This window comes from Rattus norvegicus, chromosome 7 (genome assembly GCF_036323735.1).
Source record: "Rattus norvegicus strain BN/NHsdMcwi chromosome 7, GRCr8, whole genome shotgun sequence".
NCBI classification, from domain to species: Eukaryota; Metazoa; Chordata; class Mammalia; order Rodentia; family Muridae; genus Rattus; species Rattus norvegicus.
Window position 1 is genome coordinate 10,926,279 of NC_086025.1, and position 25,266 is coordinate 10,951,544.

Here is a 25,266-nt window from a genome sequence, read left to right on the forward strand (position 1 = left end):
TTTCTCTTGCTTGATTACAGTATTTTATGTTATTTGTGACTATTGTGAAGGGTGTCATTTCCCTGAATTCTTTCTCAGCCTGTATATCCTTTGAATAGAGGAAGGCTATTGATTTGTTTGAGTTAATTTTAGATCCAGCCACTTTGCTGAGGTTGTTCATTAGGCTTAGTAGTTCTCTGGTGGAACTTTTGCGGTCACTTAAATATACTATCATATCATCTGCAATAGTGATATTTTGACTTCTTCTTTTCCGATCTGTATCCCCTTGATCTCCTTTTGTTGTCTGATTGCTCTGGCTAGAACTTCAAGAACTATATTGAATAAGTAGGGAGAGAGTGGGCAGCCTTGTCTAGTCCCTGATTTTAGTGGGATTGGTTCAAGTTTCTCTCCATTTAGTTTAATGTTAGCTACTGGTTTGTTATATATGGCTTCTACTATGTTTAGGTATGGGTCTCGAATTCCTGTTCCTTCCGGGGCTTTTATCATGAAGGGGTGTTGAATTTTGTCCAATGCTTTCTCAGCATCTCATGAAATGATCATGTGGTTTTGTTCTTTCAGTTTGTTTATATAATGGATTACATTGATAGTTTTCTGTATATTAAATCATCCCTGCATGCCTGGGATGAAGCCTACTTGATCATGGTGGATGATTGTTTTGATGTGCTCTTTTGGGCCAGTAGCTTTTTCTGTTTTACATTACCTTTGATAGTTGTGTTGTTTATTTCTATGGAATCTTCTGCCTCCGAGATTCTCTCTTCTATCTCTTGTATTCTGTTGGTTATGCTTGTATCTATGGCTCCTTGTCTCTTCCTTTGGTTTTCTATATCCAGGGTTGTCTCCCTTTGTGCTTTCTTTATTGTTTCTATTTCCATTTCATTTCCTTCACCTGTTTGGTTTTGTTTTCCTGTAATTCTTTCAGGGATTTTTGTGTTTCCTCTCTAAGGGCTTCTACTTGCTTACTTGTGTTTTCCTGCATTTCTCTAAGGGAGTTTTTATTTCTTTCTTAAAGTCCTCCATCATCATGATCAAATGTGATTTTTAAATATAGATCTTGCTTTTCTGGTGTGTTTGGATATTCAGTGTTTGCTTTTGTGTGAGAATTGGGCTCTCATGATGCCATGTGTCTTGGTTTCTATTTCTTGGGTTCCTGTGCTTGCCTCTTATCATCAGGTTATCTCTGGTGTTACCTTGTTTTGCTATTTCTGACATTGTTTTTTCTGTCATACAGTCTTGTGTGTCAGGAGTGCTGTAGACCTGTTTTCCTCTTTTCTTTCAGCCAGTTATGAGAACAGAGTGCTCTGCTTTCAGGTGTGTAATCGTTCCTGTCCACTGGCTTTGCTGTCCCAGAAGGGCCTGCCCCTCCTCTGATGGTCTACCTCTCCTTCCCATGGGATTTGGGTGCCGGTAGCTCTTTGATGGGGTTTGTTCAGATCCGGGCACAGTCTGGACCACAGGGCTCCTGCAGCTTGACTGCCCCTATCTTCCTGTGCCCAGAGGCTGTATCCCTCTTGGGATGTGGGCCAAGTTGGGCAGGAGTGGCAGTCTCTTCTGCCCTGCAGTCTCAGGATTTCCCACTGGTCTGGGTGATCAGCTCTCTCTCCCATGGTGTTTGGGAGCAAGGATTGTTGATGTTTTCTACGGAATCTTCTGCCCCTGAGATTCTCTCTTCTGTCTCTTGTTTTCTGTTGATGATGCTTGCATGTTTGACTCCTGATATGTTCCCTAGGCTTTCTATCTCCATTGTTGTCTCCCTTTGTGCTTTCTTCATTGTTTCTTTTTCCATTTTTTAAATGCTAGAAGGTTTGTTCAATATCTACACCAGCTCACTTGTGTTTTCCTGTAATTCTTTAAGGGATTGTTTTGTTTCCTCTTTAAGGACTTCTACTTGTTTACTTGTGTTTTCCTGTATTTCCTTAAGGGAGTCTTTTATGTCCTTCTTTTTTTTTCTTTTCTTTTTTTCGGAGCTGGGGACCGACCCCAGGGCCTTGCGCTCGATAGGCAAGCGCTCTACCGCTGAGCTAAATCCCCAACCCGTTTTATGTTCTTCTTAAAGTCCTCCACCACCACCACCACCATCATCATCAAATGTGATTTTAAATCTAAATCTTGCTTTTTCAGTGTGATTGGATATCCAGTATTTACTTTGGTGGGAGAATTAGGATCTGATGGTACCAAGTAGTCTTGGTTTCTGTTGCTTAGGTTCCTGTGCTTGCCTCTGGCCATCATATTGTCTCTGTTGTTAGCTTGTCTTGCTGTTTTTGACAGTGGCTTGACCCTCCCGTAGGCCTCGGTGTCAGCACTCCTGTTTTACCTTTCTCTTTCTCAGATCAGAGTGCTCTGCTCTCAGGCATTTAGGCACTCCTGGAGCCAGCAGGAATCAGAAGGGACCTGACCCTGAAAACTCCTTGTTCCCTGCTCCCAGGGGGCACTGCTGACACTAGGCAATTCCCTCTTTTGTCAGGAATTTGGGCAGAGGGCAGACTCCTCTGATTTCTCACGAGTGTCTGCACTTCTGAGTTTCCAGCACTCTCCCCACCAGATTTGGATACAGGGAGCTATTTGACTGTTTCAGTTCAGTTTTGGATGCAGACCAGAACCGCAGGTACCTGCTGCTGACTGGTCCTATATTCCTGGGTTCACAGGCACCATGCAGTTTCCTCTTGGGCCAGGGATGTGGGCAAAGATGGACAGAAGGGGCTGTCTGTCCTAGCTCTCAGTGTGTTCCGCACTTCTGGGTATTCAACTCTCTCCCCCACAGGATTTTGGAGTAGGGAGCTGTGGGATGGGATCAGTCGGGTGGTAGATTTTTAATACTCCTTGGTGTCTATTAGGATTTCTCACTTTGCTTTGATTACTGGGGTTATTCTGTAGTTACCATCTGTCCCAAAAAATTAATTTCTGAATTAAATGGTCTATACTTACCTGTGGGTATAAGCAATAATACTTTGAATTATGTTAGACATGATTCAGCTTTAAAAATCCTCATCCAGGAAATTTTCTCCAGTACCCATGTGTTCGAGGTTCTTCCCCACTTTTTCTTGTATTAGTTTGAGTGTATCTGGTTTGATGTGGAGGTCCTTGATCCACTTGGACTTAAGCTTTGTACAGGGTGATAAGCATGGATCGATCTGCATTCTTCTACATGCTGACCTCCAGTTGAACCAATACCGTTTGCTGAAAATGCTATCTTTTTTTCTATTGGATGGTTTTGGCTCCTTTGTCAAAAATCAAGTGACCATAGGTGTGTGGGTTCATTTCTGGGTCTTCAATTCTATTCCACTGGTCCATCTGTCTGTCTCTGTACCAATACCATGCAGTTTTTATCACTATTGCTCTGTAATACTGATTGAGTTCAGGGATAGTGATTCCTCTGGAAGTCTTTTTATTGTTGAGAATAGTTTTTTTAGCTATCCTGGGTTTTTTGCTATTCCAGATGAATTTGCAAATTGTTCTGTCTAACTCTATGAAGAATTGGGTTGGAATTTTGATGGGGATTGCATTGGATCTGTAGATTGCTTTTGGTAAAATGGCCATTTTTACTATATTAATCCTGCCAATCCATGAGTATGGGAGATCTTTCCATCTTCTGAGGTTTTCTTCAATTTCTTTCTTCAGAGGCTTGAAGTTCTTATCATACAGATCTTTCACTTGCTTGGTTAAAGTCACACCGAGGCAATTTATATCATTTGGGACTATTATGAAGGATGTAGTTTCCCTAATTTCTTTCTCGGCTTGTTTCTCTTTTGTGTAGAGGAAGGCTACTGATTTATTTGAGTTAGTTTTATACCCAGCCACTTTGCTGAAGGTGTTTATCAAGTTTAGTAGTTTCCTGAACAAAACACCAATGGCTTATGCTCTAAGATCAAGAATCGACAAATGGGATCTCATAAAACCGCAAAGCTTCTATAAAGCATAGGACACTGTTGTTAGGACAAAATGGCAACCAACAGAGTGGGAAAAGATCTTTACCAATCCTACAACTGACAGAGGGCTTATATCCAAAATATACAAATAACTCAAGAAGTTAGACTGCAGGGAGACAAATAACCCTATTAAAAATGGGGTTCAGAGCTAAACAAAGAATGCACAGCTGAGGAATGCCAAATGGCTGAGAAACACCTAAAGAAATATTCAACATCTTTAGTCATAAGGGAAATGCATATCAAAACAACCCTGAGATTCCACCTCACACTAGTCAGAATGGCTAAGATCAAAAAGTCAGGTGACAGCAGATGCTGTCAAGGATGTGGAGAAAGAGAAACATTCCTCCATTGTTGGTGGGATTGCAGACTGGTACAACCATTGTGGAAATCAGTCTGGAGGTTCCTCAGAAAATTGGACATGGAACTACCTGAGGGCCCAGCTATACCTCTCTTGGGCATATACCTAAAAGATGCCCCAACATATAACAAAGACACATGCTCCACTATGTTCATAGCAGCCTTATTTATAATAGCCAGAAGCTGGAAAGAACCCAGATGCCCCTCAACAGAGGAATGGATACAGAAAATGTGGTACATCTACACAATGGAATATTACTCAGCTATCAAAAACAATGACTTTACGAAATTCGTAGGCAAATGGTGGAACTGGAAAATATCATCCTGAGTGAGGTAACCCAATCACAGAAAAAACACACATGGTATGCATTCATTGAGAAGTGGATATTAGCCCAAATGCTTGAATTACTCTAGATGCACAGAACACATGAAACTCAAGAGGGATGACTAAAATGCAAATGCTTCACTCCTTCTTTAAAATGGGAACAAAAATATCCATAGGAGGGGATAGGGAGGCAAAGTGTAGAACAGAGGCAGAAGGAACAACCATTCAGAGCCTGCCCCACATGTGACCCATACATATACAGTCACCAAACAAGATAAGATGGATGAAGCAAAGAAGTGCAGGCTGACAGTAACCGGATGTAGATCTCTCCTGAGAGACACAGCCAGAATACAGCAAATACGTAGGCGAATGCCAGCAGCAAACCACTGACCTGAGGACGGGACCCCTGTTGAAGGAATCAGAGAAAGGACTGAAAGAGCTTGAAGGGGCTCGAGACCCCATATGAACAACAATGCCAACCAACCAGAGCTTCCAGGGAATAAGCCACTACCCAACGAGTATACATGGACTGACGCTGGGCTCCAAATTCACAGGTAGCAATGAATAGCCTAGTAAGAGCACTGGTGGAAGGGGAAGCCCTTGGTCCTGCCAAGACTCAACCCCCAGTGAATGTGATTGTTGGGAGGAGGGTGGTAATGGGGAGAGGATGGGGAGGGGAACACAAATATAGAAGGGGAAGGAGAGGGGTTTGGTGGATGTTGGCCTGGAAACTGGGAAAGTGAATAACAATCGGAATGTAAATAAGAAATACCCAAGTTAATAAAGATGTAAAAAAATAAAGAAGAAATAAAAATTAAAAAAAAATATCCTCATCCAGCTCTCCTTTTAAAATGGTACAACACCAAGACTGGAATGTGGAATACAGTCTCCATTTCATTTTCACATCATCTTCAATGAATTAGTCTCTTTCCCAAAGTATATTTCCAACAAGAAAAAAAAAAGAAACATTTTATTGTGCTTTTAATATTTTCGTTATACATACAGGAACTATAGTTCCACCAATAAAGAACAATTTTACAAAATTTAAGAATAATGAAGCCTAAGAACACTGCCCCATTTCTTGTGGGATTGAAAGCTCATAAATCCCACTCTGGAAATCAGTCTGGTGTTTCCTCAGAAAACTCAGCATAGAACTACCTGAGGACCCAGACATATCAGTCATGTACATACACTCAAAAGATGCCCCAACATATAACAAGGACACATGATCCACTATGTTCATAGCATCCTTATTTATAATAGCCAGAACCTGGAAAGAACCCAAATGCCCTTTAACAGAGGAATGGATACAGAAAATGTTGTATATTTACACAATATAGTACTACTCAGCTATTAAACAGAATGATTACATGAAAGTCTTAGGCAAATGGATTGAATATCATCCTGAGTGAGATGACCCAGTCACAAAAGAACTCACATGGTATGCACTCACTGATAATGGATATTAGCCCAAAAGCTTGGAAACAATACCCAAGAAACAATTCATGGACCATATTAAGCTCAAGAAGAAGAAAAACCAAATTGTGGATGCTTTAATCCTTTTTAGAAGGGAGAACCAAATACTCACAGGAGGAAATACAGGGACAAGGAATGGAGCAGGGACTAAAGAAAATGTCATCCTGAGTCTTCCCCACAGGAAAATCCATTCCATATGCAGCCACCAAACTCAGTCACTATTGCTGATGCCAAGAAGTGCTCCTTGACAGGAGACTGATATGAATGTCTCCTGAGAGGCTCTGCCAGAACCTTCCTGACAGATGAAGTTGCTTGTAGCTAACCATTGGACTGAGCATGGGGACCCCAAAGGGGGAGATAGAGAAATGACTGAAGGAGCTGAATGGGTTTGCAATCCCATAGGTTGAACAACAGTATTAACTTACCAGACCCCCCAGTAACTAAACCACCAATCAAAGAATACATATGGAGGGACCCATGGCTCTAGCCACATATGTAGCCTAGGATAGCATTGTTTGGCATCAACAGAGGAGAAGCCCTTGGTCCTGTGAAAGCTTGCTTCCCTAGTGTATGGAAATGCCAGGGCGTTGAGGTGGGAGTGTGTGGGTTGGAATGGGAGCATCTTCTTAGAAGAGGAGAAGTGGTAAGGAGGTATGGGGGCCTGGGAAAAGGGGATAACATTTGAAATGTAAAAACATAAAAATATTCAAAAAAGAATAATGAAGCCTTCCTTTTTGATCATTATACATTGAAGTTATAATTGTCTCCATATATATGTGTCAATTTACCTTCCGAAGTATAATTCTATAATTATTCACTAGATAACATTATTGTAAAAGTTATGGAATGCTACAGCAAAGAAAATTATTGCAATACATGTGATAACGTGAGTTCAGATTCACAGAGATCACATCACACTGGGAATGGCATTACCCAGTTATTTAGAAGTATTCTTACAATGAGATGGGAAGATGATATGGAAAACTCCAAGAATCTCCCATGACATATATAAAGGTGACATCAAAGACATATAATCTCAAGACGGCTAAAAACAAGGCCAAGATAGGACGTTTTCTTTTGCATTTGATGAACAAGCATTGAACTATGTTGCCCACAGCAGATGTATATCTAACTGCACCAGAGACAGAAATACTGCCTCAAATAAAAAGTATGATGGCTTAATGTTGTCACAATTGTTTTACAAACTAGAGGCTGAAAGACAATAAGAGTGGATAATTTTTGAAGATGTCTACTTCATTTAATGGTAGAATAATACATTTCCACATCCAGAAGTTAGAGATGCGGGTCTAAAAAATAACAATTATTACTTTTCAGTATTTCATAAACTACAAATATTATGTAGCACAATATTTACATTGAAAGAATTTTTTGGTAGACATAAAAGTGTGCTTTCTAAGCAAATACAAACTTTCAGACTATCAAAGCCATTGCACTAAAGTTGTAGGGACAATTATTATGAGTTCCCTATATAAATGCTGTGGTATTTCTTTGCAGGATAAATGCACAAATGTACCAACTTGTTTTGGCCATGATATTTGCGATCAATGAGATCAATGTGAAGTCCCATATTTTACCAAACACCTCTCTGGGACTTGAGATTTATAATCTGCCACATTTTGAACGGAATATTCTGAGGAGTGCACTATCTTGGCTCACAGGCTTGAGCAAATTCATTCCTAATTACACTTGCAGAAAGGATAGCAAATCAGCTGCTGCACTTACTGGAATATCACGGAAAACATCTGAGACCTTTGGGACTTTGTTGGACATTTACAAATTTCCTCAGGTGAGTTCAAGTCATGTGAGTGATGGGCAGCCAGGTCTGTTTCTCAGATACCTCCTGTGTGCAAAACCAGAAGGAGAGAGTTTGATTATGTGCTGTGAGAGAGACAGAGATACATTCTTTTCTTTCTCCATTTGCTTTTGAATACAGTAGGAATGATGAACGGTACACAAGGTATTTTGAAACCTTGAGACTTTTCAGTAATTTACTGAAAACACTCAAGGAATGAGATTTGACATTAGCATATTGAGCATAATTTAAACTTCAAAACTTAAAATCTGTTTTCTTAAGACTAAGCATGTTTTAATGGCAATTCTTGTTCTCCTTTTGAAAAGACTGTATTTCTTTCAGCTTAATTTTGGGCCGTGTGATCCTGTTCAGATAGGCAGAAACCAGTTTCCATCTGTGTACCAGGTGGCCCCCAAAGACACACCTCTGTTCTGTGGTATCACCTCTTTGATGCTTCATTTCAACTGGACCTGGGTGGGACTGCTAATCACAGATGACAACAGAGGTTCTCAGTTTCTATCAGAGTTAAGAAAGGAGCTGGACAAGAATAAAATCTGCATAGCCTTTGTGGAAACAGTAATATTTTTGGGGGAATCATTGCATTGTCCGCTAACCCACAATCAGATGCAGACTCTAGAGTCATCAGCAAATGTGATTATAGTTTATGGACATTTTGCTTTTCAATTAATTGTAATACAAAGTAAACACAGAAAGTATGAAATGAAAAAGATTTGGGTCATAACCTCAAAATGGGTTGGCCAAAAAATTGAACAATATACCATGTTAGAATTGGCCCATGGCACTCTCACTTTCTCACCCCATCATGGGGAGATTTCTGATTTCACAAATTTTATGCAGGAAGTCACCCCTATCAAGTATCCAGAAGACATTTTTCTTCACATCTTGTGGAACCAGTATTTCAGTTGTCCACTTTTGCATTCTGAGTGTAAAATCTTTGAAAACTGTATACCCAATGCCTCTTTGGAATTGTTGCCAGGGGGTGTTTTTGAGCTAGTCATGACTGAAGAGAGTTACAATGTGTACAATGCTGTGTATGCAGTGGCCCACAGTCTCCATGAGAAGGCTCTCCATCAAGTAGAAATTCAACCACAGGATAATAAAGATAGGACTATATTATTTCCTTGGCAGGTAATGTGCCTTTAATTGTATTTTAACAGCAATGACATGACATCAGATGCTTTAAAAGCTCTCAAACTAGTTATGATTATTTCTTATTGTCCATTTAATGATCTATAAGTGGTAGTATACATTTCAGTGCTAAGATATCAGTGTACTTTAATGTCTATGTACATGATGAGTGGATCTACAGAAAACTTCACTCAACAGAATAATTCTGCTTTTGGTAACAACTGCAAAAATATTTCTTGGTAATTTCTAAGTAGGAAAAACCCAAACTTTCATGGTTGTACCTAGCTCTCCAGAGATTTGATGTCCTAGGGTGGTGAACACTCATGGAGTTTCCACCTTCAGAAGAGAAGGCAATGGCAATGAGGTGGAGGGGTTGTGCAAGAGTGAACCTGGAAGGAAGAGCTGCAATTAAGGTGAAACTGAATAAAAAATTAAAATGAATAAGAAAAATAGGCAAAGCAAATATAGATCAGAATTACAGAGAGTATTTCTGAAGTGGAATGGTAATTACCAATGACAAGGTGGTTAGAGGGTAAAGACAATGAAACTGTTGGTTAGAGAATTTATAGCTTCAGAGAAATAAGAATAACTTATTGTTGTACAGCATTACCTATAGTTACTTATGATGGCTAGTCTTAGTTGTCAATTTTACTGCATCTGAAATTAACTGAAACCTGAGTCATTGACTATCAAGCCTTGTGGAATTGCCCTGGTCTAGTTGGCTTGAGAGGCATGTTTCATGGTAGTTTTGAATTTTGAGTCTTTGGAACTCGTGGCATTTGTGTCTCACTTTATTCTTAAGAACATGAGGAGGGGCTGGGGATTTAGCTCAGTGGTAGAGCACTTGCCTAGGAAGCGCAAGGCCCTGGGTTCGGTCCCCAGCTCCGAAAATAAAAAAAAAAAAAGAACATGAGGCACTCTCAGGCAGTGAAATATGCAGATCACCTGTGTATCTATGAGTTCCATGAAAGTACCTTCTCTAAAAACTGACATTGTAGAGACCACATTACAGTTATTTTCTCCTAAGTTTTCCTTTGTCTAATGCCATGGAAATTAATTAAAACAGCATTAACAAGATACATTAGATTCTGGAAGTAGCATTTCCTTAATTCAATTATAGATATATAAGTGTAACTTCAGCTTAGGTTTTCATTTATTTTTAGCTTCACCCTTTTCTGAAGAACATTCAGCTGATAAATTCTGTTGGTGATTGTGTGATTCTGGACTGGAAAAAGAAGACGGATACAGAGTATGATATCTCCAATATTTGGAATTTCCCAACAGGTCTTTCCTTATTAGTGAAAGTGGGTACATTTGCTCCAAGTGCTCCCAAGGGGCAACAACTTTCGATATCTGAACACAAAATTAACTGGCCCATAGGATTTACAGAGGTTGGTGTGTTTCTTATTTAAAAGATTCTAATGTATGGAAATAATGTATAATTCTAAATCTAATGAATCTTGTTTCATAATATGGACCCCTTCTGTACAAACATAACTACCAATATTAAGATTTTATTGATTGCTCTTGCAGTGGATGTGTTTTGTCATTTAAATGCAGGGTATGAATTAGTCATTTCTGACATAATTCTTACAAAAAATCTGTCAGAATGTATATATTGACTTCAAGTGTCTTAGTTATTTTTTCAAAATGGCAAAAATTGCAGTTACCTGGGAAGAGGAATCATAGTAGGAAAAATATATCTCAACTTCTTGCATTAAACAAAAACCTGTCAAGTATTATCCTGAAACAGGGCTTACATATAAGGGAATATTAAAATGAGATTGGAGTTGAAAGGGATTAGTGAAAAAACACTATAAGCAATAGTCACAAATAACATAAAACATGTTGGTGTAACTCTACTGAAGCAAGTTAAAGACATATAAAAATAATTTCAAGTTCCTGAAGAAAGAAATTTAAGAATATGCCAGAAGGTGGAAAGATCTTCCATGATCTTGGAACAGTTGGAGTATAATAGTGAAGATGGACAATTTTGACTGTTATCAAAAACCCATAAAATTAGTAAAGGGATCTACAGATAGAATACAACTCCTACCAAAATCCCACCATAGCTGAGATGAACCAATACTTCTTGGCAACATCAGAACAAAGTTCTCCCACGAAAGCCAATTATGGATATCCAAAAACATGGAAAAGCAAGATTTGGATTTAAAATTACATCTCAAGATGATGATAGAGGACTTTGAGAAGGACATAAACAACTCTCCTAACAAAATACAGGACAACACAGGTAAACAAGTAGAAGCTCTTAAACAGGAAACTCAAAAGTTCCTTAAAGAATTACAGGAAAACACAACCAAATAGGTGAAAGAATTGAACAAAACCATCAAGGATCTAAAAACAGAAATAGAAACAATGAAGAGAACACAAAGGGAGACAACCCTGGAGATAGAAAACCTAGGAAAGTGATCAGGAGTTATAGATTCAAGCATCACCAACAGAATGAAAGAGATAGAAGAGAGATTCTCAGGGGCAGAAGATACCATAGAAAATATTGATACAACTGCTATTGTAAAATGCAAACAACTCCTAACCCAAAACATCTAGGAAATCTAAGACACAATGAGAAGATCAAACCTAAGGAAAATAGGTATAGAAGAGAGCACAGATTCCCAACTTAAAGGACCAGTAAATATGTTCCAGAAAATTATAGAAGAAAACTTCTGCAACAAAAAGAAAGAGATGCCCATAAACATATAAGAAGCCTACAGAACTCCAAAATAGATTGGACCAGAAAGGAAATTCCTCCCATCACATAATAGTCAAAACACCAAAGTCACAAAACAAAGAAGTAAGGGAAAAAATTTAAGTAACGTACAAAGGGAGACCGATCAGAATTACACCAGAATTCTCACCAGAGACTATGAAATCCAGATGATCCTGGGCAGATGACATGCAGACCCTAAGAGAACACAAAGGACAGCCCAGGGTACAAAATTCAGCAAAACTCTCAATTGACATAGATGGAGAAACCAAGATATTCCATGAGAAAACCAAATTTACACAGTATCTTTCCACAAATCCAGCCCAACAAAAAATAATGGATGGAAAACTGCAACACAAGGAGGGAAATTATACCCTAGAAAAAGCAAGAAATTAATCTTGTTGCAACAAACCAAAACGAAGAGAATCACACAAACATAATTCCACCTCTAACAACAAAAGTAGCAGGAAACAACAATCACTATTCCTTACATTTCTATACATTAATGGACTCAATTCTCCAACACAAACACAAAAACTAACAGACTGGATAAAGAAGGACCATCCAACAATTTGCTGCATGCAGGAAACACACCTCAGTGACAAAGACAGACACTACCTCAGAGTAAAAGGCTGGAAAAAAATTTCCAAAAAAAATGGTCTCTAGTAACAAGCTGGAGTAGGCATTCTATTATGGAATAAAATAGACTTTCAATCAAAAGTTATCAAAAAAGATAAGAAAGGCCATTTCATATACCTCAAAGAAAAAGGCCACCAAGATGTAATCCCAATCCTGAATAACTATGTTCCAAATGCAAGAGCGCCTATATTCATGAAAAAATCTTGCTAAAATTCAAAACACATCATGTACTGCAAAAATAATAGTGGGAAACTTCAATACCCCATTCTCATCAATGGACAGATCATGGAAACTCAAACTAAACAGAGACATAAAGAAACTAACAAAATTATGAACCAAATGGATTTAATGGATATTTATACAAGATTTCATCCTAAAACAAAAGAATACCTTCTTCTCAGCAGCTCATAGTACCTTCTCCAAAATTGACCATATAATCGGTCACAAAACAGGCCTCAACGGATACAAGAAGTTTGAAACAATGGCATGCATCCTATCAGATCTCCACGACTGAGGTTGGTCTTCAGTAACAATAAAAATGACAGAAGGCCCACATACACGTGGAAATTGAATAATGTTTTACTCAATGATAACTAGCTCAAGGAAGAAATAAAGAAAAATTAAAGACTTTTTAAAATTTAATGAAAATGAAGGCACGACATACCCAAACTTATGAGACACAATGAAAACAGTGCTAAGAGGAAAACTCATAGCTCTGAGTGCCTCCAAAAAGAAACAGGAGAGATCATACAAGAACAGCTGGACAGCACACCTATAAGCTCTAGAACAAAAAGAAGCAAATACACCCAATAAAAATAGATGGCAGGAAATTATCAAACTCAGGGTTGGAATCAACCAAGTAGAAACAAAAAGAACTAAACAAAGGATCAACAAAACCAGGAGCTGATTCTTTGAGAAAATCAACAAGAAAAACAAGTTTATCTAGACTAATCAGAGGGCAGAGTGTGAGCATCCATATTAACAATATCAGGAATGAAAAGGGAGACATAAAAACAGAATCTGAAGAAATTCAAAAAATCATCAGATCTACTACAAAAGTTTATATTCATTAAAACTGGAAAATATGGATGAAGTGGACAATATTCTAGACAATATTCAGGTACCAAAGTTAAATCAAGATCAGATAAACCATCTAGACAGTCCCAAAACTCCAATAGTAGCAGTTATTAAGATTCTCCCAAACCAAAGTACCCCAGTAACAGATGGGTTTAGTTGAGAATTATGTCAGACCTTCATAGAAGACCTAATACCAATACTGTCCAAACCATTCCACAAAATAGAAACAAAAGGGACACTACCCAATTCCTTTTACTAAGCCATAATTTCATTATGCTTAAACCACACAAAGACCTAACAAAAAGGAGAACTTCAGACCAATTTCCCTCATGAATATCGCCATAGAAGTACTCAATAAAGTTCTCACAAACCAAATCAAAGAACACATCAAAAGGGTCATCCATCATGATCAAGTAGGCTTAATCCCAGGGATGCAAGGATGGTTCAATATAGGGATATCCATCAACATAACTCACATGTAAAAAGACAAAAAATCCCAGAAGATCTTCTCATTAAATATTTAGAAAGCATTTGACAAAATTCAACACCCCTTCATGTTAAAAGACTAAGAAAGATCAGGAATTCAAGATCAATACCTAAACATCGTAAAAGCAGTATACAGCAAAGCAGTAGCCAACATAAAACTAAATTGAGAGAAATTTGAAGGAATCCCACAAAAATAAGGGGTTAGACAAGGCTGCTCACTCTTTCCCTTCTTATTCATTATAGTACTTGAAGTTCTAGCCAGAGCAGTCAGACAACAAATGGAGGTCAAAGAGATACTCATTGGAAAGGAAGAAGTCAAAATATCACTATATACAGGTATGATAGTATACTTAAGGGACCCCAAAAGTTCCACCAGAGATGTACTAATCTTGATAAACAAATTTAGCAAAGTGGCTGGAAAAATCCATAGCCTTCCCATAGTCAAAGAATAAACAGGCTGAGAATGAAATTAGGGAAATGACACCCTTCATAACAGTCACAAATAACATAAAATACCTCGGTGTGACTTTATCCAAGGAAATGTAAGTTCAGTATGACAAAAACTTCAAGTTTCTGAAGAAAGAAATAAAAGATATCAGAAGATGGAAAGATGTCTCATGCTCGTGAATTTGCAGGATTCCTACTGTAAAAATGGCCATCTTGCCAAAACCAATCTACAGATCAATGCAATCCCCATCAAAATTCCTACTCAATTCTTCATAGAGCTAGAAAGAGCAATTTGCAAATTCATTTGGAATAACCAAAAATTCAGGATAGCAAAAACTATCCTTAACAATTAAAGAACTTCTGGGGAATCACCATCCCTGACCTCAATCTGTATTACAGAAAAAGAGTGATGAAAATTGTATGATATTGGTACAGAGACCGGCAGGTTGATCAGTGATATAGAATTGAAGACTCAGAAATGAACCCACACACCTATGGCCACTTTATCTTTGCCGAAGGAGTTAAAACCATCCAGTGGAAAAAACATAGCATTTAGGAAAAATGATGATGGTTCAACTGGAGGTCAGCATGTAGAAGAATTCAATTCTATCCATTCTTATCACCCTGTACAAAGGTCAAGTCCAAGTGGATCAAGGACCTTCACATAAAACCAGATGCACTCAAACTCATAGAAAAAGTGAAGAAGAACCTTGAACACTTGGGCACTGTGGAAAATTTCCTGAACAGAACACCAATGGCTTATGCTCTAAGATCAAGAATGGACAAATGGGATCTCATAAAACTGCAAAGTTTCTGTAAAGCAAAGGACATTGTTGTTAGGACAAAACAGCAACCAACAGATTGGGAAAAGATTTTTACTAATCCTATATCTGATAATGTTCTAATATCAAATATATACAAAGAACTCAAGAAGTTAGCCTACAGAGAATCATATAACCCTATTAAAAATGGGGTAGAGATCTAAACAAAGATTTATCAACTGAGGAATATCGAATGTCCAAGAAGCACCTAAAGAAATATTCAACATCCATATTCATCAGAAAATTACAAATCAATACAACCCTGAAATTCCTCCTCATACCAGTCAGAATGGTTAAGTTGAAAAACTCAGGTATCACCAGATGCTGGTGAGGATGTGGAGAAAAAGGAACACTCCTCCATTGTTGGTGGGATTGCACGCTGGGTAACAGCTCTTGAAATCATTCTTTGAGGTTCCATCCAAAATTGGACATAGTACTACCTGAAGAGCCAGCTATACCTCTCCTGGACATATACCCAAAAGATGCTCCAAAATGAAACAAGGATACATGCTCCACTATGTTCATAGCAGCCTTATTTATAATAGCCAGAAACTGGAAAGAACCCAGATGCCCTTCAACAGAGGAATGTATTCAGAAAATGTGGTACATCTACACAGTGGAATACTACTCAGCTATCAAAAACAATGACTTCATGAAATTCATAGGGAAATGGATTGAACTAGGAAATATCATTCCGAGTTGGGTAACCCAATCATAGAAAGATCCACATGGTATGCACTCACTGATAAGTGTATATTAGCCCAAAAGCTCAAATTACCCAAGACATAATCCACAGAGCACATGAAGCTCAAGAGGAAGGATGACCAAAGTGGGGATGCCTCAGTCCTTCTAAAAAGTTAACAAAAATATTCCTAGGAGAAGATATGGAGACAAACTTTGGAGGAGATACTGAAGGAATGATCATTCCGAGACTGCCTCACCTGGGGATCCAGACCATATACTTACAGCCACCAAACCCAGACAATATTGCTGATGCTAAGTGCGTGCTGACAGGAGGCTGATATAGCTGTCTTGTGAGCAGCTCTGCCAGAGTATGACAAATACTGAGGTGGATGCTCACAGCCAACCATTGAACTGAGAACGGGTTCCCAATTGGAGGAGTTAGAGAAAGGATTGAGGGACCGAAGGGCCCCGCAACCCCACATGAACAACAACACTGACCAACCAGAGCTCCCAGGGACTAAATCAGTACCCAAAGAGTGCACATGGACAGACCCATGGCTCCAGGTTCCTATGTAGCAGAGCATGGCCTGGTTGGGCATCAATGGGAGAAGAAGCCCTTGGTCCTGCCAAGGCTGGATACCCCATTGTAGGGGAATGTCCAGTGTAGGTGGAAGTGGTGGGTGATTGTGGAGGGCAAACACCATAGTAAAAAAAGAGGGTGGGGTTGGATTTGGGGTTTTATGGATAGGAAACTGGGAAAGGCTGTAACATTTGAAATGTAATAAAGAATGTCTAATTAAAATTTTAAAAAAGACTTAAAATAGACCAACGTTAGAGGTTGTCTCTTTTATACTTATCTGTCTTGTTGGAAACAGGTAAGCAACAAATGTGAGGAACGAAACATTTTGTTTGAACATCACAAACTGCGGGTGACATTCATCATGGCAGGTCACTATGTCAGCATTGATTTTAGGAAACTAAGAAGATTTCAGGAATTTGAGGGTGAAGGATGTGGCTGACGAAACTTATTTTCCATGTTCATTCAAATGCCAAAGATGATAGAACAATTTTGAGAAGGTCAGCAATACTTAGCTAAAGGAATGCAGGATATAATAAGGTTGGTTCTACTATCCAAAATCTTTACACATCTTACGAAGTATCATGTTCTTATAGCCTAACTTTAAAAATGTACTTTGTATATCATGCTACATGGAAGCATGCATTTGGAATATAAGGTTTAATTAATATACATTCTGTAGAATAAAACACAGTTTACTTGGACCTGATTAAGACCTAAACACTTTGTATCTTGTATTAAATATGTTTCAGATTCCAAAGTCTGTATGCAGTGAGAGCTGCAGTCCTGGACACAGGAAAGTCATCCTGGAGAGCAAGCCTGCCTGTTGCTTTGACTGCACTCCTTGCCCAGATAAAGAGATTTCCAACGAGACAGGTAAATGCCAAGCCTCTCAGAGGGTGTCTCATCCTTTCTACAGTGCTCTGACAAAACTCAGTAAGGGAAAATATTAGGCACTTAAACAGTATCACCATTCCTTTATTTCATTTTAGTAATCTATTTTTTCCTGTATATTCTCTTAAAGTAAAACGTATGAGTGATTCACTTCTGATTCATTGTAGGCTTTGTGGGATCAAGAAATCACTTTGCTATGCAAAGACAAAAGTTCAATTTCATCATAAAATTGAACTGACAATAGTCTGAATTACATAAGTCTTCCTGATTTTGAAAGCATATTTTAATCAGATTACACTTATGTTTCTTTTAAAATTAGATATTTTCAGCTTCGCTATGACAGGTTCATCAGTCTTATTTCGTAATGGGGACCTGAAAGATTCTAAATGTACTTAATTACAATATTTTTCCCAAGTTTTTTTTGGCACAATATATTGATTTGTAAAAGTAAATTACACAAAGAAATTAAATTACTGTGAACAGTCTGCAAGACAATGACAACTAGAGACTTATGGGATATGATTTAAAAAAGAATTCATGGTCCACATACTATATATTAACCTAATCCATATTTTCCATGAAGCATTAATGATTTAGATATTGTATATTTGCGTATTTACTAGTGATCTTGAAACTAGTATTATATCTAGTTCAATGCTGGTGGTACTCTCAAAGTTTATATTATGTGATGTTACTCATTGACTCAGTAATACCAAAATTTCACTAGTGCATGAACATTCTCATCAGAACTATTGGAAACTAAAGTAAAAGTATGTAGAAGGGTCACTGACAGTCTTTGAAATAAGAACCTGGACCATCTTTATCTGAAGGCTGCTAGCAGAATACTGGCTTCCAGGCAGCTAGGATGGGAGTCTTAAAACCCACACCCACAGTGACACACCTACTCCATCGGGGCCACATGTTCTATTAGTGCCACTCTCTGGGCCGAGCATATAGAAACCACCACATTTCACTCCCTGACCCCCATAAACCTATTCAAACATATGAGTCTATGGGGGCCATATCTAAAAATCGCATAATAAAAACAGATTTCGTCAAAATTAAAAAATCCCCGTAGTCTATAGCAGTCTCAACACTGTTCAAAGTCTCATCAAGTCCAAAGTTCAAAGTCTCTTCTGAGATTTATCCAATCCTTTAAGTATAGTCTCCAAAGCAAGACAGGACTCCAGCCAGTCAAACTCCAAACTCCAAACATGTCTGACATCAAAGCGGTCTTCAGATGTTCAACTGCTTTTTCATCTCTGTTGACTGCAAAAAACTTCTTTCTCCTGGGCTGGTTCCACTCCCTGTTAGCCGCTGTCCTCAGAAGATAGCCCACAGCCGTGGCCTCTCACTCAAGGCTCTTGCATTTCAAATATCTTGGGGTCTCCAAGGCAACTTCAGTATTACAGCTTCTGAATGCAATGTTGCTGGAGTGAATATGCCAAGCTCTGTTATCCATTCCTGTCAAAGCCCAAGGTATAGAAATATAGGGTCATTATTTCCAGGAAAACTTGGGTCACATTGGTTTACTGTGTCAAAATAATACCAGTAAACATGAGGATCTCACAAGATAGCTGCAATCAGTGGTTATAGAATGAGCACTGTTATTCAGTGTTGAATGGGAAGCATAAATGGAAAGGATTTGCTATAGTTACTGTTGATTTGCTATTTGTTGATTCATTCAGTATGCTGCATGAAATAAATCCCATTTTGCATATATATCTAACACGAAAAAACTCATTTCTGAAAGTGAACTGACAATTTTCCTTTTTTTATTTACTCTACATCAAAATCCAAGGCTACACTCTGGATCCCATCCTCATAGAGTCCTAACCCCCATGCATCCTCCACTTCAACACTCAGAGGCTATGGCCCCCACCTATGGCTCTACCATATCAAATCAACTCTCTACAAGGCTATGCACATCCTCTTCCATTGAGTCCATAGAAGATAGCCCTGTTAGGAGAACATATTTCACAGATGGGCAACCACTTTAGGGATAGCCCTCTCCCTTATATTTTTGGTTGTGAGCCTAGCCTTTAACGGCTGAGCCATCTCTCCAGCCCGATAGCCCTCTCTCTAATTGTTAGGGATCCACATGAACACTGAGCAGCATCTTTGTTACTTATTGGGGGGTGGGCGGATTTTGGTTGTGGGTCTCTGCATCTGTTTCGGTCATCACCTAGATATAGCATCTCAGGGGACAGTTATGCTGGACTTCTTTTTGCAAGTATAAGAGACTATTATTAATAATGCCAGGGAGTGATATTTGCCCATGGGATAAGACTCAAGGGGGCCATTTATTCTTTGTCCCTCCCCTCAGTGTCTGCTCCAACACCTTGTCTCTGCATTTCTTGTAGAGAGGAAGAATTTGGGTCAAATTTTTGTTGTGAGTTGGTGTCCCTATTCCTAGTGCCCTTTGCCTAAAACAAACTTTTACTGTCATATGTTTCCATTTATGAATTCTACTTCTTAGAGCCTAATCCATTGCTGGAGAATTGCATTGTGTCAATAGATTGCTTTTGGTAAGATAGCCATTTTCATTATTATGACCCTATCATTCCAAGAGCATGGTTGATCTTTCTGTTTTTTGATTTCTGTTTTTTTTAAAATTTATTTATTACTTAATAATAATTCTTTGGTTTCCGGGCAAACATCTCCCCCCTCCCCTTCCTTATGGGTGTTCCCCTCCCAACCCTCCCTCATTGCCACCCTCCCCCCAACAGTCTAGTTCACTGGGGTTTCAGTCTTAGCAGGACCCAGGGATTCCCCTTCCACTGGTGCTCTTACTAGGATATTCATTGCTACCTATGAGGTCAGAGTCCAGGGTCAGTCCATGTATAGTCTTTAGGTAGTGGCTTAGTCCCTGGAAGCTCTGGTTGCTTGACATTGTTGTTCATATGGGGTCTCGAGCCCCTTCAAGCTCTTAATTATTTTTTTCAGTGATTCCAAGTTCTTGTCATATAGGTTGTGACTTGCATGGCTAGAGTTGCAAGAAGGTATTTTATACTAATTGTGGATATTGTAAAGGGTTCATTTTAGCCTAATTTCCTTCTCAGCTCATCTATCATTTGCTTTAAGGAAGACTAAGTTTTTGTTTTTATTGCTTGTTTGTTTGATTTTTTAAATTAAATTTTGTATTCATCCATTTTCCTGAGGTGTTCATCAGTTGTAGGTGTTCTTCGGTATAATATTTGTGGTTGCTTATGTATATTATCATGCCATCTGACTCCTTTCTTTCAAATTATATTCACATAATCTGATTTTTTTGTGTTGGATATTTTCTTTATTTACATTTCAAATGTTATCCCCTTTCCCAGTTTCCCCATGAGAAATCCTTATCCAATATCCCCTTTCCCTGCTACCATGAGAGTTCTCCCCATCCCACCCACCCACTCTCTCCTGCCTCCTTACACTGGCATTCTGCTACAAGGGGCATTGAAAGTTCACAGAACCAAGGGCCTCTCCTCCCATTGATACCAACAAGGCCATCCTCTGCTACATGTGTGGGTGGAGACATGGGCCTCTCTATGTGTACTCTTTTGTTGGTGGCTTGGTCCCTGGGGAGCTCTGATGAGTTTGGTTGGTTGATATTGTTGTTCTTCTTATGTGTTCAGCTTTTTTAGCCCTTTCTAAAGATCCTTCATTGGGGACCCTTTGCTCAGTCCAATGATTGGTTGTGAGCATATTCTTCCATATTTGTCAGGCTCTGGCAGAGCCTCTTAGAAGTCAGCCATATCAGGCTTCTCTCAGCAAACAGTTCTTGGCATCCACTGTAGTGTCTGAGTTTGGTGTCTGGATGTAGGATGGATCCCCAGGTGAAGCAGTCTCTTATGGCCTTTCCTTCAGTCTCTCCTCTACAATTTGCCTCTGAATTTCCTCCCTTGATTATTTGATTTCCCCTTGTAAGAAGGACTGAAACATCCAAACTTGAGTCTTCTTTCTTCTTTTGCTTCATGTGGTCTATGAATTGTATCTTGGGCATTTTGAGCTTTTGGACCAATATCCACAAATCAATGTGTGTGTACCATGTGTGTTCTTTTGTGACTGGGTTACCTCACTCAGGATGAACCCAAATGATTTTCAATGGAGGAATGTATACAGAAAATGTGGTTCATTTATACAATGGGGTACTACTCAATTATTAAAAACAATGCATTCATGAAATTCTTAGGCAAATGGATGGAACTAGAAAAAACTTTGAAGTAAGACCTATTATTATTGTTTATTATTATTATTATTATTATTATTATTATTATTATTACTTCATTTTTCTCCTTGTCTGTTGTTTTGTCACCCTTTGTGATTCTCTTTTACTTATTTTGCTATGTCTCTATGCCTTTTTGTTTTTTTCACTTAGGTTTTGTCTATCTTGATGATTTTCTCAAGCAACTAGTTTGTGGCTTCATTAACTCTTTTTATTCTTTTCTTTGTCTAATAAATTGATTTCAGCCCTGATTTAATTATTTGTCTGCCTTGTACTCTTCTTCACTGCCTTTTTGTCTTTTTATTAGAGATTTCAAATATGCTTTTAAATTGCTCATATAAGATTTTTCTAATTACTTTATGGAGACACTTATTGCTATGAATTTTCCTCTTAGCACTGTTTTCTCTGTGTATCATAAATTTGCCTATGCCATCCCTTTATTTTCATTAACTTTGAGAAATTATTTTCTACATTACTTCCCTGATTCACAGATCATTATGTACAGAGATGTTCATTTCCATGAGTTTGTAGGTTTTCTGGTGATTCTTTTGTTGTCCTTGAAGTTCAGTTTACTCCCTGATTGTCTGATAAGAAAAACGGTGATATTTCTATTTTCTTTTATCTGTGAAGTCTTACTTTATGACTGAATATATGGTCAATTTGGAGAAGAATCCATGAGGTGATAAGAAGAAAATACATCCTTTTGTGTTTGAGTGAAATACTCTGTAGGTGTCTATTAAGACCATTTGGTTTATGATGTCTGTCAGTTTTATCATTTCTGTTTAGATTTGACTGCATAATCTGTCAATGGATAAGAATCATGTCTTGAAATCTCTAAATATTAATGAGTGTAGTTTGATGTATGGTTCAAGCCTTAGCAATATTTGATTTTCATCTGTGGGTACCCTTGTGTTTGGGTCATAAATACTGAGAATTGAGATATCATCTTGATTTTTTTCCTTTGGTGAATATGAATTAGCTTTTATGATATAATTTGGTATTCTCAAGATCGAAATGTATGTTTCAACTGTACTGTAATATTTAAATGAAACAAAGGTGAAAAACAGAGAAAACATAAGAATAGTTCAATATACAGCTAAAATAAATGGATGCTAGTAATGTGATGCTTCAGGTCTGTTCATTACCAATTTGATGCAGTCTAGATTTATGTGACAAAAGAAAAGCACAATTAAAAACTGCTCTCAAGTACTGGACTGGATATATTAGTTTTTACTGATCGTGTGGTCTAGATTAGCTCATAGTGTTGGTGTGACCTCTGAAGAGGTGCTCATGAGCTACACAACAAAGCAGATTGAGGAGGATGGTAGAAGCGGGGCAGCCAACACTGTACCCATGGCCTCAGCTTCAGTTCTCCCCTCTATATTATACTTTCAGTTACTGCCTGATTTCTTCAGTGATAATTTATATTGTGTGATGGGAAAAGTACCTTTTATCCAGAGGGGCTTTTGCTCCTGGGGTCTTACAAAAGGAGTATAAACCTAAGTTTGTGGGATCATTCACCTTAGAACCCATTTCTTTATAACTAATTGACAAGAGAACACGATTGTAACAACAACCCAATGAGTTGGAACTATAAAACATATAAGGATAAAGGGAATACTTGACCATGCATTCATGACCAACTTCATTCCAACCAGATGTGGGTCAGTGTGTGAAGTGTCCTGAATCTCATTATGCAAATACAGAGAAGAGTCACTGCCTGAAGAAGACTATGACCTTTCTGGATTATAATGATTCCTTGGGGACGGGACTCACACTCATGTCTCTGGGATTCTTTGTTGTCACAGGTCTTGTTATTGGGGTTTTTATAATCCACAGAAACACTCCAATTGTGAAGGCCAATAATAGATCTCTCAGTTATATCCTGCTCATCACTCTCACTCTCTGTTTCCTTTGTCCCTTGCTCTTCATTGGGCTTCCAAACACAGCCACATGTATCCTACAGCAGAACTTGTTTGGACTTCTCTTCACTGTGGCTCTATCCACAGTGTTGGCCAAAACTATCACTGTAGTTATGGCATTCAAGATTACTGCTCCAGGAAGAAAGACAAGATGGTTGCTGATATTAAGAGCCCCTCAGTTCATCATTCCACTTTGTGCCCTGATGCAAATCCTTTTCTCTGGGATATGGCTGGGAACATCTCCTCCATTTGTTGACATGGATGCTCACTCTGAACATGGGCACATCATCATTCTATGCAACAAGGGCTCAGCTATTGGCTTCTACTGTACTCTGGCCTACCTGGGAGTCATGGCCTTTGGTAGTTACCTCTTGGCTTTCATGTCCAGGAATCTTCCTGACACATTTAATGAATCCAAGGCCCTGGCTTTCAGCATGCTGATGTTCTGCAGTGTCTGGGTCACATTCCTCCCTGTCTACCACAGCACCACTGGGAAGGTCAGGGTGGCTATGGAAATGTTTTCTATCTTGGCTTCCAGTGCAAGCATTCTAACCCTAATCTTTGTCCCTAAGTGCTACATTGTTTTGTTCAGACCAGAGAGGAACATACTTCCTCTAAACAGAGAAAAAAGACAGCATAGGAGTAAAAATCCTGAAACATAGCAGTCAAAACAAACATTGGCCTAGCACAAAATGTCTGATTGTTGACATTTCTCCTGCTATATAAACAATTAGTCCTTTGACTTTGAGGACAGGATCACATGAGACAGACTGGTGATATTGCTTCAAATTATGTAAAATATGTGAAATGGTTATATTGACCAATAAAATACTTGTTCTTGTATGACCATATGTGAACTGTGACTTCATTCTAATGATTTCTCTCTACTTTATGATCCTCAAAAATTATAAAAAAGTACCTTTCAATCACCTTCACCCACATTTTGAAGCTTCAAAGGCTCACAGTTCACTCTCCTATACATTTCTCTTGTTAACCAGATTCACATTACAAAACCATGCTGTCTAGATTATAGGATCAGATATCAGGAACCAATTATCATGATGTGAATCTTTTGTTATTTGTAAAAGAAAATGGGTAATATATGTCATCTGTAGACATGTATACTTAGGTTCTAATTTTATTCAACCAATTTTGAAGATATAGTGGTAAGAAAGTTATGCCTGGGTTGACTTCCTGAGACTGCAGGACAGACTGCCCCTTCTGCACACCTATGCCCATATCCTTGGTCCAAGGAGAAACTCTACAGTGGCTCTGGACACAGGAATATAGGAACAGTCAGCAGCTGGTACCCGTGGTTCTGGTCTGTGCCCAGGGCCAAACTGAACCAGCCATACAGCTCCCTGTACCCAAATCCTGTGGGGGAGAGAGCTGGACCCTCATAAGTGTGGGCAATCCTTACAAGTCAGAAGAGACTACCTTCTATCCACAGTCCAAAACCAAGAGGGAATTGCCTAGTGCCAACTGTGCCCCACTGGGTGCAAGGACCTAGGAACAATCAGGGACAGGAACCTTTAATTCCTGCCTGTGCCTAGAACTGAAAGAGAGTCTCCAGGAGCACCTACACACCTGAGAGCAGAGGTAAGACCCACTTTTCTGCTACCAAGTGACCTGCCTGGTGGATTCAGGACACACAGAAGCAGAAGTCCTCTGGGTCAGGGCACTTCCTGTTTCTGGCTCTGCCTGGAAGTGAACTGATACCATCCCACAGTTCCCTACACAA

General features: G+C 38.7%; 1 protein-coding gene across 3 annotated transcripts in view; it reads left to right on the top strand.

Annotated features, from left to right (window-relative positions):
* Nucleotides 1-24,371, top strand: part of Vom2r53 (vomeronasal 2 receptor, 53) — a 38,638-nt gene extending 14,267 nt beyond the window's left edge. The window contains exons 3-7 of one of the 3 annotated variants that reach the window (XM_063263079.1): nt 7,597-7,888; nt 8,237-9,043; nt 10,207-10,434; nt 17,252-17,375; nt 23,262-24,371. In XM_063263079.1, coding sequence (XP_063119149.1) covers nt 7,597-7,888; nt 8,237-9,043; nt 10,207-10,434; nt 17,252-17,375; nt 23,262-24,187 — 2,377 coding nt within the window. In that variant the 3' untranslated portion in view covers nt 24,188-24,371. The remainder of the gene's footprint in view (nt 1-7,596; nt 7,889-8,236; nt 9,044-10,206; nt 10,435-17,251; nt 17,376-23,261) is intronic. The other 2 variants (NM_173131.4, XM_063263080.1) reach the window with 2 other exon arrangements.
* The last annotated feature ends 895 nt before the right edge of the window (nt 24,372-25,266 follow it).